Source organism: Sciurus vulgaris (assembly GCF_902686455.1).
Source record: "Sciurus vulgaris genome assembly, chromosome: 6".
NCBI classification, from domain to species: Eukaryota; Metazoa; Chordata; class Mammalia; order Rodentia; family Sciuridae; genus Sciurus; species Sciurus vulgaris.
In genome coordinates, this window is record NC_136466.1 from 28,861,762 (window position 1) to 28,876,608 (window position 14,847).

At 38.4% G+C, this 14,847-nt stretch overlaps 1 protein-coding gene across 1 annotated transcript in view; it reads right to left on the bottom strand.

Annotated features, from left to right (window-relative positions):
• LOC306664268 (fibronectin type III domain-containing protein 3B-like) overlaps positions 1-11,144 on the bottom strand; it is a gene marked incomplete at both ends in the record, with an annotated part of 37,227 nt that extends 26,083 nt beyond the window's left edge. Inside the window, 1 exon segment of the mRNA XM_079145111.1 lies at positions 10,974-11,144. Within this exon segment, the coding sequence (XP_079001237.1) occupies positions 10,974-11,144 (171 nt within the window).
• Positions 11,145-14,847: the final 3,703 nt, after the last annotated feature.

The window sequence follows — 14,847 nt, forward strand, 5'->3', positions numbered from 1 at the left end:
TCCTATGAGATGAGTCTCTTGATAAAAGCATATTGTTGGGTCTTTTTTCTTCTTTTTTAATTCAATCTGACAATCTATTTCTTAGCTAATTTTGAAGTTTAATTTTGCTGGATATAAGATTCTTGGTTGGCATTAATTTCTTTCAGAGTTTGTACATGTTGTTCCAGTACCTCCTATCCTTGAGGGTCGGGTTAAAAAATCTTCTAAATTCTGAATTGGTTTCCCTCTATATGTAATCTGATAGTTTTCTCTTGCAGTCTTTTAAATTCTATCCTTATTCTCTTTGCTAGGCACTTTCATTATAATGTGCTTTGGTGTGGGTCTATTGTAATTTTGTAAATTTGGAGTCCTGTAAGCTTCTTGTATTTGATTTTCAACTTCATTCTTTAGGTTTGGGAAATTTTTTAATATTTAATGGAAAAGATTGTGCATTCTTTTGGTTTGTATTTCCATGTTTTCCTCTATTCTGATAAATCTTAAATTTGACCTTTTCATGTTATCCCACAATTCTTGGAAGTTCTGTTCTTGGTTCTTACCATCTTCATTGTGTGATAAACTTTTTTCAAGATTATGTATTTTGTCTTCATTGCCTGAGGTTCTTTCTTCCAAGTAATCTACTCTGTTGGTAATGCTTTCTATTGAATTTTTAATTTGGCTTATTGTTTCTCTCATTTCAAGGTTTTTTTTCCCCCCAAAATTTGTTTGTTTGTTTTTTTGTTTCTTAATTGAAGTAATCTTTTGCTCTCTGTATTTGTTCTCTTATATCATCCTTTACTTCACAGATCAGTTTAACTATGTACTTTCTGAACTCCTTCTCTGACATTTCTTCTACAGTGTTGTCAATAAATTATCTTATTGTGGAATCTTGGTTTGTTTGGGGTGATTTCTTCCCTTGTTTTTCATGTTGTTTGTGTGTCTTCTCACAGTGTGGATCCAAGGTATTACAGTTTCTATCTTATAGACTTATAGTCCCCCTGCAGATTTCCAATATTTGCCTTTAAGGTGGAGATCAAGATTAACAGCACCCAATGTGAACAATAAACCAAATAGCTCCAGCTAAGATGTTACAGTTTTGTAACAATAAGCAGAAATGGTGTGTTTAATTATTGATTACAAGATAAACAACAAGATTGCTAAAAGGTCTACAATTTCTAATGGTAACAAAGAGAGAGCAGGGGTGGTGTAGGATGTGATGTTTATGAGGTGAGTGGGGAGAAGATAAAAGTATTAAATTGTACAAAGCGTGAATGAGGAATCAATAAAAGTTGTCTGTGAGCAGAAGAGAAATAGAGAATCCAGGGAAACATATGTAAAAGGAAAATATAGAGAAAGAGAAAGAATAAAATAAATAAGAAAAGAGAAAAAATTAAAAAGGAAAGGAAAAATATAAAAATAAAAGGATATATAATAAAACTGTAATATGCTATATTAAGACATCCCAGTCCTCTATAGCCTGATGCATGAAAAGTACTCAATTTTGAAAATGGTGGAGATGTGAGTTGGAAAAGAAAAATAAATCTCAAAGGAAATTGAACAATTGTTCCTGTTGGAGTTTAATATCTTCCTTGCTTCCCTCCTCATTACATAGGTGGCATTGTCTGGAGTTTGCCACTATCTCCACCCTCAGGAAGGTGAGACTTACAGGGTGGGTTAGTTTTGGAGGCAGAACTCCTGGAGGTGAGTTAGAGCAATTGCACTCTCATTTGGAAGACTGCATCCCAGGAACCTCTTTTGGGGGCCACTTGTTTGAGGTAGGAATCTGATCTTAGCCTTTATTTCACTTTCACATCCCCTAATTCCTGGTCTCTAATTTAGTCTCTAAACTGTCTCCCCGCACCCCCAGGCCCTTTCAGCTTCCAAATCAGGCATCTCTCTCTCCAGAGGTTCTGAGGACCTGTGTGCCTGTCTTGGAGAGCTGTTCTATATCAGGAAGATCAGGAAAGAGGATCGGAGCTCTCATGTTGAGAGCTCTGGGGTTTCTGAACATACCGGGCCAGGTTGGTGGCTAGGAATGGGTTGAGAGACTGGCGATTGAGAAGGAGGGCCCTGCTGATTGCCAAACTGGTGGGACCAGGGGATCAGTGAATGTCAGATTTGGGAGGGAGTCAAGTACTGGGATTGTGTCAGGTCCCAGCCAGGGTCAGCCCAAGTTGTCTCTGGAAACCCAGCAGGTGCTGGACTGGTTGGTTGGGCAAGCCATGTGCAAGATGCCCTCTTACCCTCTTCCAATCTACTGACCTCATGCAAGGCTCTCTCCTGCCTCTGCAGCAAGATGGTGGCTATCAGCACACCTAGCAGGGAGACTTCAGGTGTTACCAAGCCTGCAGGCACCTTGATGCTGATCTTCTAAGCCATGGCTTGTGTCTCTATATGGGAGCATCCATGTCCCTGAATGGTGGCAGTGGTGGTGGCAGCAAACCTGTAGGTATTTGATGTTGGACTTCCAGACCCTGGCTACTGTCCCAAGATGGAGGTTACTGCTTTCAGAAATGCAGCAGTGAGGACAGGCTGTGGGGTGACAGGGGGTGGCCATGTTTGGAGATGCAGCACTGTGCTGGGCAGTGGTGTACCAAGGTGAAGGCTACAACATTGAGGTAGCTATGGTGGCAGCTATGGTGTCTCAAGATGGAGGTGGCTGCCTTCGGGAGATGGGCAGCAGCAGCAAGCAGCTCAGTGATGGTGGGAGGCCAGGTTGGTAAATGTGGAGCCTGCTGTGTGCTGTCTGTGCTGCAGGGTTTGTTTTTAAGACGTTAAATGGTAAATCAGTTGTGAAACTAGAAAAGATTTTTATGTAAACATATACTCAGATTGTAAACAGGACCCAAAATATGCAATACACTTTTTGGAAATCTTTATTTAAAAAGATTTATGGAGTGAATAAACTGTTTTTTATTATTTTGATTTATTGTACACAAATGGGGTACAACTTTCGTTTCAATGGTTGTACACAAAGTACAGTCACACCGTGTGTGTAATCATGTCTGTACATAGGATAATGATATTTTTCTCATTCTGTTTCCTTCCCACCACTTCCTACCCCTAATTTCCTCTACACAATCCATCCTTCCCCATTCTTGCCTCCCCCCATCCCCATTATGTATCATCATCCACTTTTCAGAGAAATCATTGGACCTTTGATCTTTTGGGATTAGCTTATTACACTTAGCATGATATTCTCCAACTCAATCCATTTACCTGCAATGCCATAATTTCATTCTTCTTTATAGTGGAATAGTACTCCATAATGTATATATATCACAGTTTCTTTATCCATTCATCTATTAAAGGGCATTTAGGTTGGTTCCACAATCTAGCTATTGTGAATTGAGCTGCTATAAACATTGATGTGGCTGTGTCACTGTAGTATGCTGATTTTAAGACTTTTGGGTATAAACCAAGAAGTGCGGTATCTGGAATGGTGGTTCCATTCCCAGTTTTCTAAGGAATCTCCATACTGCTTTCTGGGGTGGTTGCACCAATTTGTGACCCCACCAGCGATGTATGAGTGTACCTTTTCCCCACATCCTCACAAACACCTACTACTGCTTGTTTTCTTCATAATAGACATTCTAATTGGAGTGAGATGAAATATTAGTGTAGTTTTGATTTGCATTTCTCTTATTATAAAAGATTTTGACCCATTTTGAGTTGAGTTTCATGCAGGGTGAGAGAAGTTTAGTTTCATTTTGCTTCAGAGGGATTTCCAGTTTTTCCAGCATCATTTGTTGAAGAGGCTATCTTTCCTCCAAGGTATGTTTTTGGCTCCTTTGTATAATACGAGATAACTGTATTTATGTGGGTTTGCCCTCTGTCTTCTACTGTACCATTGGTCTCTCTATTTTGGTGCCAATACCATGCCATTCTTGTTACTATTGCTCTGTAGTATAGTTGAAGGGCTGATATTGTAATACCTCCTACTTTGCTCTTCTTGCTCAGGATTGCTTTAACTATTCTGGGTCTCTTAACTTCCAAATGAATTTCATGATTGCTTTCTCTATTTCTATGAGGTACATCATTGGGATATTAATTGGAATTGCATTGAATTTGTATAGTGCTTTTGGTAGTATGGTCATTTTGAAAATATTAATTCTGCCTATCCAAAAACATGAGAGATCTTTCCACCTTCTAAGGTTTTCTTTAATTTCTTTCTTTGGTATTCTGTAATTTTCATTGTAGAGGTCTTTCGCCTCTTTTGTTAGATTGATTCCCAAGTTTTTTTTTTTTTTCTTTTGAGGCTATTGGGGGTAATTTTCCTAATTTCTGTTTCAGAGGATTTATCACTTATGAATAAAAATTCATTAGATTTATGAGGATTGATCTTATATCTTGTTATTCTGCTGAATTCATTTATGAGTTCTAGAAGTTTTCTGATGGAATTTTTTAGCTCCCCTAAATATGGAATCATGTCATCAGCAAATAGTGATAGTTTGAGTTCCTCTTTTGCTATTTGTATCCCTTTAATTTTTGGTCTGTCTAACTGCTCTGGCTAGTGTATCTAGGACAGTGTTGAATAGAAGTGGTGAAGGAGGGCATCCCTGCCTTGTTCCAGTTTTTAGAGGGAATGCTTTAAGGATTTCTCCAGTTAGAATGATGTTGGCTGTGGTCTGGGTATAGCTAGCCTTTACAATGTTGAGGTGTGTTCCTACTATCCCTTTTTTTCTAGTCTTTTCAGCATGAAGGGATGTTGTATTTTATCAAATGATTTTACCACATGTATTAAAATAATCATATGATTCTTAACTTTAAGTCTATTGATGTGGTGAATTACGTTTATTGATTTCTGGATGTTGAACCAATCTTGCATCCCTGGGATAAAACCCACTTGATTGTGGTGCACTATCTTTTTATTATGTTTTGTACAAGATTTATTAATATTTTGTTAAGAATTTTTGCATGTATGTTCATTAGGGAAATTTGTCTGAAGTTTTCTTTCCTCGATGTGTTTTTGTCTGTTTTTGGTATCGGGGTGATTAGTTTCATAGAATGAATTTGGAAGGGTTCCCTCCTTTTCTATTTCATGGAATATTTTGAGGAGTATTAGAATGAGTTCCACTTTGAATGTCTTGTAGAACTCGGCTGAGAATCCATCTGGTCCCCGAATTGTTTTGGTTGGTAGTCTTTTGATGGCTTCTTCTATTTCATTTCTTGAAATTGGTCTGTTTAAATTGTGTATGTCCTCCAAATTCAGTTTGGGTGATCATATGTTTCTAGAAACCTGCTAATGTCCTTGAGATTTTCTATTTTTGTGGGTATAGATTTTCAAAGTAGCTAATAATTATGTTTTGTATTTCAATGGTGTCTGTCATAATATTTCCTTTTTCATCATGAATTTTGGCAATTTGAGTTTTCTCTCCTCTTCATTAGTGTGGCTATAGGTTTATCAATTTTTTTTTGTTTTTTTCAAGAACCAACTTTTTGTTTGTCAATTTTTTGAATTGTTCTCTTGTTTCAATTTCATTGATTTCAGCTCTTATTTTAATTATTTCCTGTCTTCTACTACTTTGGTGTTGATTTCTTCTTTTTCTAGGATTTTGAGATGTATTGTTAAGTCATTTATTTGTGATTTTTTATTCTTTTCTTGAATGCACCATATAATGAATTTTCCTCTTAGTACTTCTTTCATAGTGTCCCAGAGATTTTGATGTGTTGTATCATTGTTTCATTAACCTCTAAGAATTCTTTTATCTCCTCCTTGGAATCTTCTACTACCCATATATCATTCAATAGCATTATTTTGTCTCCTGGTGTTGGAGAAGTTTCTGTTTTTATTTATCATTGATTTCTAATTTCATCCCATTATGATGATAGAATAAAAGGTGGTATCTCTATTTTTTGTATTTGCTAAGAGTAGCTTTGAGGTATAACATACAGTCTATTTTAGAGGAGGACCCATGTGCTGCCGAGAAGAAAGTGTATTTACTTGTTGATGGATGGAATATTCTATATGTCTGTTAACCTAACTTACTGGTTATTGAGTTCTATGGTTTCTTTGTTCAATTTTTGTTTGGAATATCTGTCCAATGGTGAGAGGGGTGTGTTAAAGTCACCTAGTATTATTGTATTGTGGTCTATTTGTTTCCTGAAATTGAGGATTTGTTTGTTGTACATGGATGTGCCATTGTTAGAGGGCATGTACGTTTATGATTCTTATGTCTTGCTGATATATACTTCCCTTAAGCAGTATGAAATGTCCTTCTTTATCCCGTCTAACTTTGGCTTTAAGTATACTTTATGTGATATGAGGATAGAAACCCCCACTTTCTTACTGCATCTGTGTGCATGATTTTTTCTCATCCTTTCACCTTTAGTCTAAGGGTATCTTTTCCTATGAGGTGAGTCTCTTGCTAAAAGCATCTTGTTAGGTCTTTCTTTTTAATCTAATTTGCTAGTTTATGCTTTTGATTGATGAGTTTATACCATTTACATTCAGGGTTATTGAGATATGACTTGTATTCCAAATCATTTGGGCTTATTTTGTTTTTCACTTGACTTGGTTTCTCCTTTGATTGGCTTTTCCTTTAGGATAGTTCCCCCCTTTCCTGACATACATTGTTGTTTTTCATTTCCTCCTTGTGGAATATTTTGCAGAGAATATTCTGTAGTGCAGACTTTCTAGTTGTACATTCTTTTAACTTTTTTCATCATGGAAGGATTTTATTTCATCTTCAAATCTGAAGGTTAGTTTTGCAGCATTTTCTTTCAGGGCCTGGGCTGAGAAATCTGCTGATATCCATATTGCTTTCCCCCTATATGTGATCTGATGCTTTTCTCTCACAGCCTTTAAAATTCTATCTTTATTTTGCATGTTAGACATTTTCATTATAATGTGTCTTGGTGTGGATTTGTTGTAATTTTGTATATTTGGTAACCTGTAAGCCTCTGTGTTGATTTTCCATTTCTTTCTACAGCTTGGATAATTTTCTGATATTATTTCATGGAATAGATTGTTCATTCCTTTGGTCTGTATCTCTGTGCCTTCCTCAATCCCATAATTCTTAAATTTGGTTTTTCGTGATATCCACAGTTCTTGGAGTTTCCATCCATGAATCCTTACCATCTTTTCAGTTTGTTCAACTTTGTTTTCATGATTAAATATTTGTCTCATTGTTTGCATTTCTCTCTTCCAAGTGATCTAGTCTGTTGGTTATGCTTCCTATTGAGTTTTTTATTTGATATATTGCTTCCTTCATTTCAAGGATTTGTTTTTTTCAGAATCTCTTTTTGTTGAAATGCTTTTGCTTCCTGCAATTGCTCTTTCAACTGTTTATTGGAGTCATCATTCATTGCCTGTATTTGCTCTCTTATCTCATATTTTGCTTTTCATATCATTCGAATTATGTACATTCTGAACTCCTTTACTGACATTTCTTCTACCATGCTGTCATTGAATTCTATTGATACAGCATCTAGATTTTGGGGGGACACTTTCTTCCATTGCTTTTTCATGTTGTTCATGTATCTTCCCTCTAGCGGTGTGAATCAAAGGTATTGCAATTTCCCCTCTATAGGCTTATAGTTTCCCTGTAGGTTTCCAATACCTCACCCTAAAGTGGGAGATCAATATTAGCAGCACACAATACAAATAATATGCATCCTTAACCCAAATAGTCCCTATTAGATAGTAACAGTTTTGTCTTAAAAACACAGATGAATTGATTATTATCTACAGCATAAACAATAGGTTTCCAAAAAGGACCACAATTTCTAAGGTGGACAAAGAGGATGTGGAGGGATGTAGGATGTAATGTTAATGAGATAAGAAGTGAGTCTATAGAGATACTGTGTTATAGGAATAGTGAGAGTGGAATCAAAAGACATTGGTTGTTAGCATAAGAAAAGGGAGAAAGTCTCTAAGGAAACAGATAAGAGGAAATTAGAGAAAACGAGAAACAATAAAAAAGAAAAGCAGAAAAAATAGTGGAATAATAGTAATAATACTACTAAAAAAATTCTAAAATAAAACTATACTGTACTGTTGAAATCTCCTACTCTTCAGTAGCCTGATGCCTGAGATGCACTTGATAATGTTATGTCTCAAGAAGGGAGTTGCCCCACTAGAGATGGTGGCCTCTAGGTGGGATGGTAGCCTCCATGATAGCAGGCAGAGGCATCCCCAAGTGTTGGTAGATGGCCAGTCACAGCATGGGTACCAGACCACGGGTACTGGGCCTGGGATGGACCAGGTCACATCCAACTAATACTCTTGAACTGATCAAATTAATCCCTTTTGAGATCACTCTAATCTAGGAACATAATCATAAATATGAATTTTTTTGGTCTGAAGAACTTCATAGCCAGATAATAAATAAATAAAATACATAATTTCATCTAAAATTGTGAAAAATGAAATAATCTAAATATTCTAAAAATTTAAGGCAGTCTCTAAAATTTTTCAAAAAATGAAAGAGTTAAAAAATGTTTATTTAAATTAACTACATTTAAATAATGGAATGCTGTTATTATTTAAACAGCATTTTAAAAGTTTTTTTTTCCAGAATATTTTCAAATGAGTGATAAAATGTTTCATTGATTCAGCTTTGTTCATTATACTTTTATTAAAAATAAATACTTGGAAATATTTCCTAGGATTTTTCCAGAATAAATCTTCATAATTTATTATGATTGAATCCCAAAACTCAGGGTTTCTACTTTTATTAAACATAACAGTTTTTCATCCTCTACTGTGTAAAATATGGTGTAATCAAAGTTTGCCTTTGTCAATACAGCACATGAACTTTCCTGTATATTAGCTGGAATTTGGAACAGTAATCAAAGTAAAAAGTATAATAATACTGCAAGAATAATATAATTAAATCCAAACAAATTAAGACATTTGGGATAGTAATGTTCTAAAATAAAATCTAAGATATTAAAACAAAACAAACTGGGGCTCAGCAGCAGGGTACAAGAAGGCCATGGGCTGCTTTTCTCCACCAGCAGACGGTAAATCTAGCTCTCCTGTCCTCCTCTACTGGATACACTGGCAGAGCTCACGGTAGGGAAGCCCCAGGCAGCCTCCTGGCACATGTCCTGGACATCTAGCTGGCCCAGTGGGCTGGTGGCAGCTCTCGGCTGTCCGGAATTCAAATCCTTCACCCCCTGGGGCTGACTCTCTTCACAAATGAGTATCTGATGAAACAGTCTGCAACCTCTCTGAATTGCCTCATCCTGCTTCACAGGAGTATAATGCCACTCCGCCTTCAGCTGTCCTTCCAGGAGCCACTGCACAGCTGATCACGTGTCTCAGACACCCGGCTTGGGGGCTGGTGCTGGAAGCTTCAGGATTCAGAGTCCCCACTGGCTGCCTGTGCTCTGAGCCTGCGCACTCGGTTCTGGCAGCTACCCCGCAGCTCCTCCTGCTCGGCAGGTACGGTTCCCACTCTGCAGCGACTCTGCTAGTTAACATTGATCTTGGAGATTATTTCTTTGCTACACCACCACAAATACAAACAATAATAAGAACTAGAAAAGTAGGACCACAACAAACCAAAAAGTGCCGGCCCAACGAGGGAAACAACAGAATGAAAGGCAACCTGGAGAATGGGAGAAAATATTTAAATCACGTCTCTAATAAGGGGTTAATTTTCTAAATCTATAAGGAACCTAGCAACTCAGTAGTGAAAAAAAAAAAAAAAAATGGCCCAATTTACCCAATTTAAAAATGGGCAAAGGGTTTTAACAGGACATTTCTACAAAGACATGCAAATAGTCAACAGATACTTAAAAAGATAATTATCAGGAAAATGCAAATCAAAACTGCAATGAGCTCACTTCACATCAGTTGGACAGATAGTACTAAAAAATAAATACAAGTGTTGGTGGAGTTGTAGGGAAATTGAAATTCTTTTACACTGTTGATAGAGATATAAAATGGGACATATGCTATGGGAAGGAGTATGGAGGCATTCAGAAACTAAAAACTGAACTACCGTATGATCCCGTGATTCCACTGCTAAGTTTATATTAAAAAGGAATTGAAACCAGGATCTTAAAGTGATATCTGAATTTCCATGTCAATGCAACTTTATTCACAGTACATAGTCAAGATATCTGCATCACCAATGAAAAAGACACATGTATATGTGTACATACACACACACACACACACACACACACACACACACACAATGCATACAGAAGATTATTGTCACATTGAAGGAAGAAGGAAATCCTGCATTTGTAAGAATATGCATGAACCTGGAGGATATTATTCTAAGTGAAATAGGCTTGTCATAGAAGAATAAATATTACACGATTCCCCTTAGCAGAGGTATTAAAAATAATCAGCTCATAGAAGTAGAGATTAGGATGGTGGTTTCCAAGGGGTTGTGAGGGTGAGAGAAATGGGGAGCTATTACCCAAAAGGTATAAAGTTGCAGCTATGCTGGATGAATAATTTCTGGAGAAATCAGTGATCATATTTAACAAAATAGTATTGCACATGTTAGGTCAGAATTTAGGCAACTGTAGGAGGCAGAGCAGAGCAACTAAGACGAAGGACAGGGCAGAAGTGGTGACCAATCAAAGGGCTGGAAAATTCCACTGACCCTTAACATCCACCGCTCACTCAGCAGGACCCCCTCACATTCCGGCCTATAAAGACCCTGGGCAGCAGGGGCCAAGCCAATTTTCTCCGGGTCCTTACCTGACCTTGTACCCTGGGGGGTGGGGGTGGGGGCTGGGAGTTTCACCCAAAAGCCAAATTCCAATAAAGCTTGCTTCTGCCACTTCTGTCCAATTTATTTGGCCACTAACCGTGCCCCTGAGCTTACATTTGGTGCTGAAACCCAGGAGGGGTTTTCAGGCTCCCCCCTCCGGGTTGAGGCCCACTCCCTCCCTCAGAAGAACCAGGAGATTCCATTCAGTTCCACTCAGCTCTGCTCCATTCTGCTCCATCCTGTTTCTGTTTATCTGGCATCAGATGGGGTAAGTTAGGTTTTTTTTTTTTTTCCCATTGTCGTTCCAATTTTTACCCTCTGTTCCACTGGGGGTCTGTCCGTGGGCACGCCACAGACCGCCTCCTGCTGGTTCCGTTTGAGCTCTCGTCGCTGTGAAGAATGTTCCGGCCTCCAGTTAGCCCCCCATTTATTCTGTTCCGCACCCCCAAAACTTGAAAGATGTTTGGCTTTTGACCAGTCCACCATTTTTCCAGTGTGCATGAACTGATATTGGGATGCCTTTTTCTGGCTTCTGCATACCTATCTGGGTAAAGTTGGAGGGCTAATGGGAAATACCAGGAGCTCATTCGACCCCAAAACTCCTTTGGACTGTCTCCACCATAATTTTACTAAAGTGGGACTCCCCCAAGACTTAAGCTGTAAACGGCTAGTTTCTTATTCGACCATGGCCAAGCCTCAGTATGTTTTAGGTAGGTCTCAATCAAGATGGCCACCAAAGGGCACTCACAACCATTCTCAAGCTTTTCTTTTTGGAAGAGATGTTCTCCAACTCCTAGGATCCACCCTACAGTTTCTTCCCAGGCACACTGCTAGTGCTCACCTTCTTCTACCTGTTTCATACATTCTCTAGTACCCCCACACCACCTACCCTTCCAGTTTCCAATTCCTGTACTCACAGGGAAGGACCTAAACCCATTATAAACTGGTTGCTTACTCAGGGACTCCTTGTCCCTACTGACTCCCCTTGTAACATCCCCAGACTGCCAGTACGTATACCACCAGAAATGGCAGATTACATTCTCTCCTTCCTGGGTTTGACTGGTTTTTTCAGACACTGGGTCCCTAATCTTACACTTCTTGCCAAACCTCTATATCAGGCAGCAAAGGAGACTCCACATGGGCCCCTTACCTCCCCCAAGATGATAGCTAACTCTTTTTACAAGCTCAGGGATGCTCTCATATCCTCCCTGTGCTCTCTCTTCCCCAACCGTAACCATCCTTTCCATCTCTTCAGATGAAAAACAGGGTGTTATCACTGGCCTCCATGGACAACCAACTGGACCTTCTTCCAGACCAGTGGCATATCTCTCCAAGCAGCTTGATTCCACGGTTTGTGGGTGGCTACCATGTCTCTGAGCACTGGTGGCAGCAGCTGAATTAACTAGGGAAGCTCTAAAATTCACCCTACTCCAAACAATAACTGTGTCTTCCACCCATCAACTGCAGGACCTCTTAAGACATAAATCCCTTCCACTCCCATAGGTGCTAGAGGTGCTCTGTTCAACTCCTGAAGACCTCTTCAATTACCCACACCCCTCACCTGACCTGACCATTTTTTTTATTGTAAACAAATGGGATACATGTTGTTTCTCTGTTTGTACATGGAGTAACAGCATACCATTTGTGTAATCATAAATTTACATAGGGTAATGTTGTTTGATTCATTCTGTTATTTTTTTCCTTCCCTCCACCCCTCCCACCACCTTTTCCCTCTATACAGTCCTTCCTTCCTCCATTCTTGCCATCCTCCTTAACCCCAACCCTAAACCTAACACTAATCCTAACGCTAACCCTTCCCTACCCCATTATAGGTCATCATCCGTTTATCAGTGAGATCATTCGTCCTTTAGTTTTTTGAGATTGGCTTATCTCACTTAGCATGATATTCTCCACTTTCATCCATTTGCCCGCAAATGCCATAATTTTATCATTCTTTATGGCAAAGTAATATTCCATTGTACATATATGCCACAGTTTCTTTATCCATTCATCAATTGAAGGACATCTAGGTTGGTTCCATAATCTGGCTATGTTGAATTGAGCAGCAATGAACATTGATGTGGCTGTATCTCTGTAGTATGATGATTTTAAGTCCTTTGGGTATAGGCCAAGGAGTGGGATAGCTGGGTCAAATGGTGGTCCATTCCAAGCTTTCTGAGGAATCTCCATATTGCTTTCCAGATTGGCTGCACTAATTTACAACCCCACCAGCAATGTATGAGTGTACCTTTTTCCCCACATCCTCACCAACACCTGTTATTGCTTGTATTCTTGATAATCGCCATTCAAATTGGGGTGAGATGGACTCTGAGGGTGGTTTTGATTTGCATTTCTCTTATTACTAGAGATGTTGAACATTTTTCCATATATTTATTGATTGCTTGTAGATCTTCTTCTGTGAAGTGTCTATTCATTTCCTTAGCCCATTTGTCGATTGGATTATTTGCATTCTTGGTGTAGAGTTTTTTGAGTTCTTTATAGATTCTGGAGATTAGTGCTCTATCTGAAGTATGTGTGGCAAAGATATTCTCCCACTCTGTAGGCTCTCTCTTCACATTACTGATAGTTTCCTTTGCTGAGAGAAAGCTTTTTAGTTTGAATCTATCCCAGTTGTTGATTCTTGCTTTTATTTCTTGTGCTATGGGAAGTCCTGCAAGGAAGTCTGATCCTAAGCCAACAAGTAGAAGGTTTGGACCTACTTTTTCTTCTATGATGCAGGGTCTCTTGCCTGATTCTGAGTCCTTGGTCCATTTTCAGTTGATTTTTGTTCAGGGTGAGAGATAGGGGTTTAATTTCATTCTGTTGGTATAGTTTTCCAGTTTTCCAGCACCATTGTTGAAGAGGCTATCTTTTCTCCATTGCATATTTTTGGCACCTTTGTCTAGTATGAGAAAATTGTATTTATTTGGGTTTGTGTCCGTGTCCTCTATTCTGTACCATTGTTCTACCTGTCTATTTTGGTACCAATACCATGCCGTTTTTGTTACTATTGCTTTGTAGTAGAGTTGAAGATCTGGTATTGTGATACCCCCTGCTTCGCTCTTCCTGCTAAGGATTGCTTTAGCTATTCTGGGTTTCTTATTCTTCCAGATGAATTTCATGATTGCTTGCTCTATTTCTGTGAGGTACATCATTGGGATTTTAATTGGAATTGCATTGTATCTGTATAGCCACTTTGGTAGTACGGCCATTTTGACAATATTAGTTTTGCCTATCCAAGAACATGGAAGATCTTTCCATCTTCTAAGGTTTCTTTAATTTCTTTCTTTAGTGTGCTGTAGTTCTCATTGTAGAGGTCTTTCAACTCTTTTGTGAGATTGATTCCCAAGTATTTTATTTTTTTTCGATGCTATTGTGAATGGGGTAGTTTTCCCAATTTCTCTTTCGGAAAGATTCATCCCTTATGTATAAAAATGCGTTGGATTATGAGCATTGATCTTGTACCTGCTACTTTACTGAATTCACTTGTGAGTTCTACAAGTTTCTGGTGGAATTTCCAGGTCCTCTAAATATAATCATGTCATCAGCGAACAGGGATAGTTTTGGTTCTTCTTTTCCAATTCATATCCCTTTAATTTCTTTGGTTTGTCTAATTGCTCTGGCTAGAGTTTCAAGAACGATGTTGAATAGAAGTGGTGAAAGAGGGCATCCCTGCCTTGTTCCAGTTTTTAGGGGCAATACTTTCAGTTTTTCACCATTTAGAATGATATTGGCCTTGGGCTTAGTATAGATGGCCTTCACAATGTTAAGGAATGTTCCCACTATCCCAATTTTTTGTAGTGTTTTGAGCATGAAGGGATGCGTATTTTATCAAATGTTTTTCTGCATCTATGGAAATAATCATGTGATTCGTAACTTTAAGTCTGTTGATATGGTGAATGACATTTATTAATTTCCAGATGTTGAACCAACCTTGCATCCCTGGGATAAAACCCAGTTGATCATGGGTGCACTATCTTTTAATATATTTTTGTATGCGATTTTGCTAAAATTTTGTTGAGAATTTTTGCGTCGATGTTCATTAAGGATATTGGTCCTGAAATTTTCTTTCCTCTATGTGTCTCTGTCTGGTTGAGGTATCAGTGTGATATTGGCTTTCATAGAATGAGTTTGGGAGGGTTCCCTCCTCTTCTATTTCATGGAATACTTTGAGGAGTATTGGAATGAG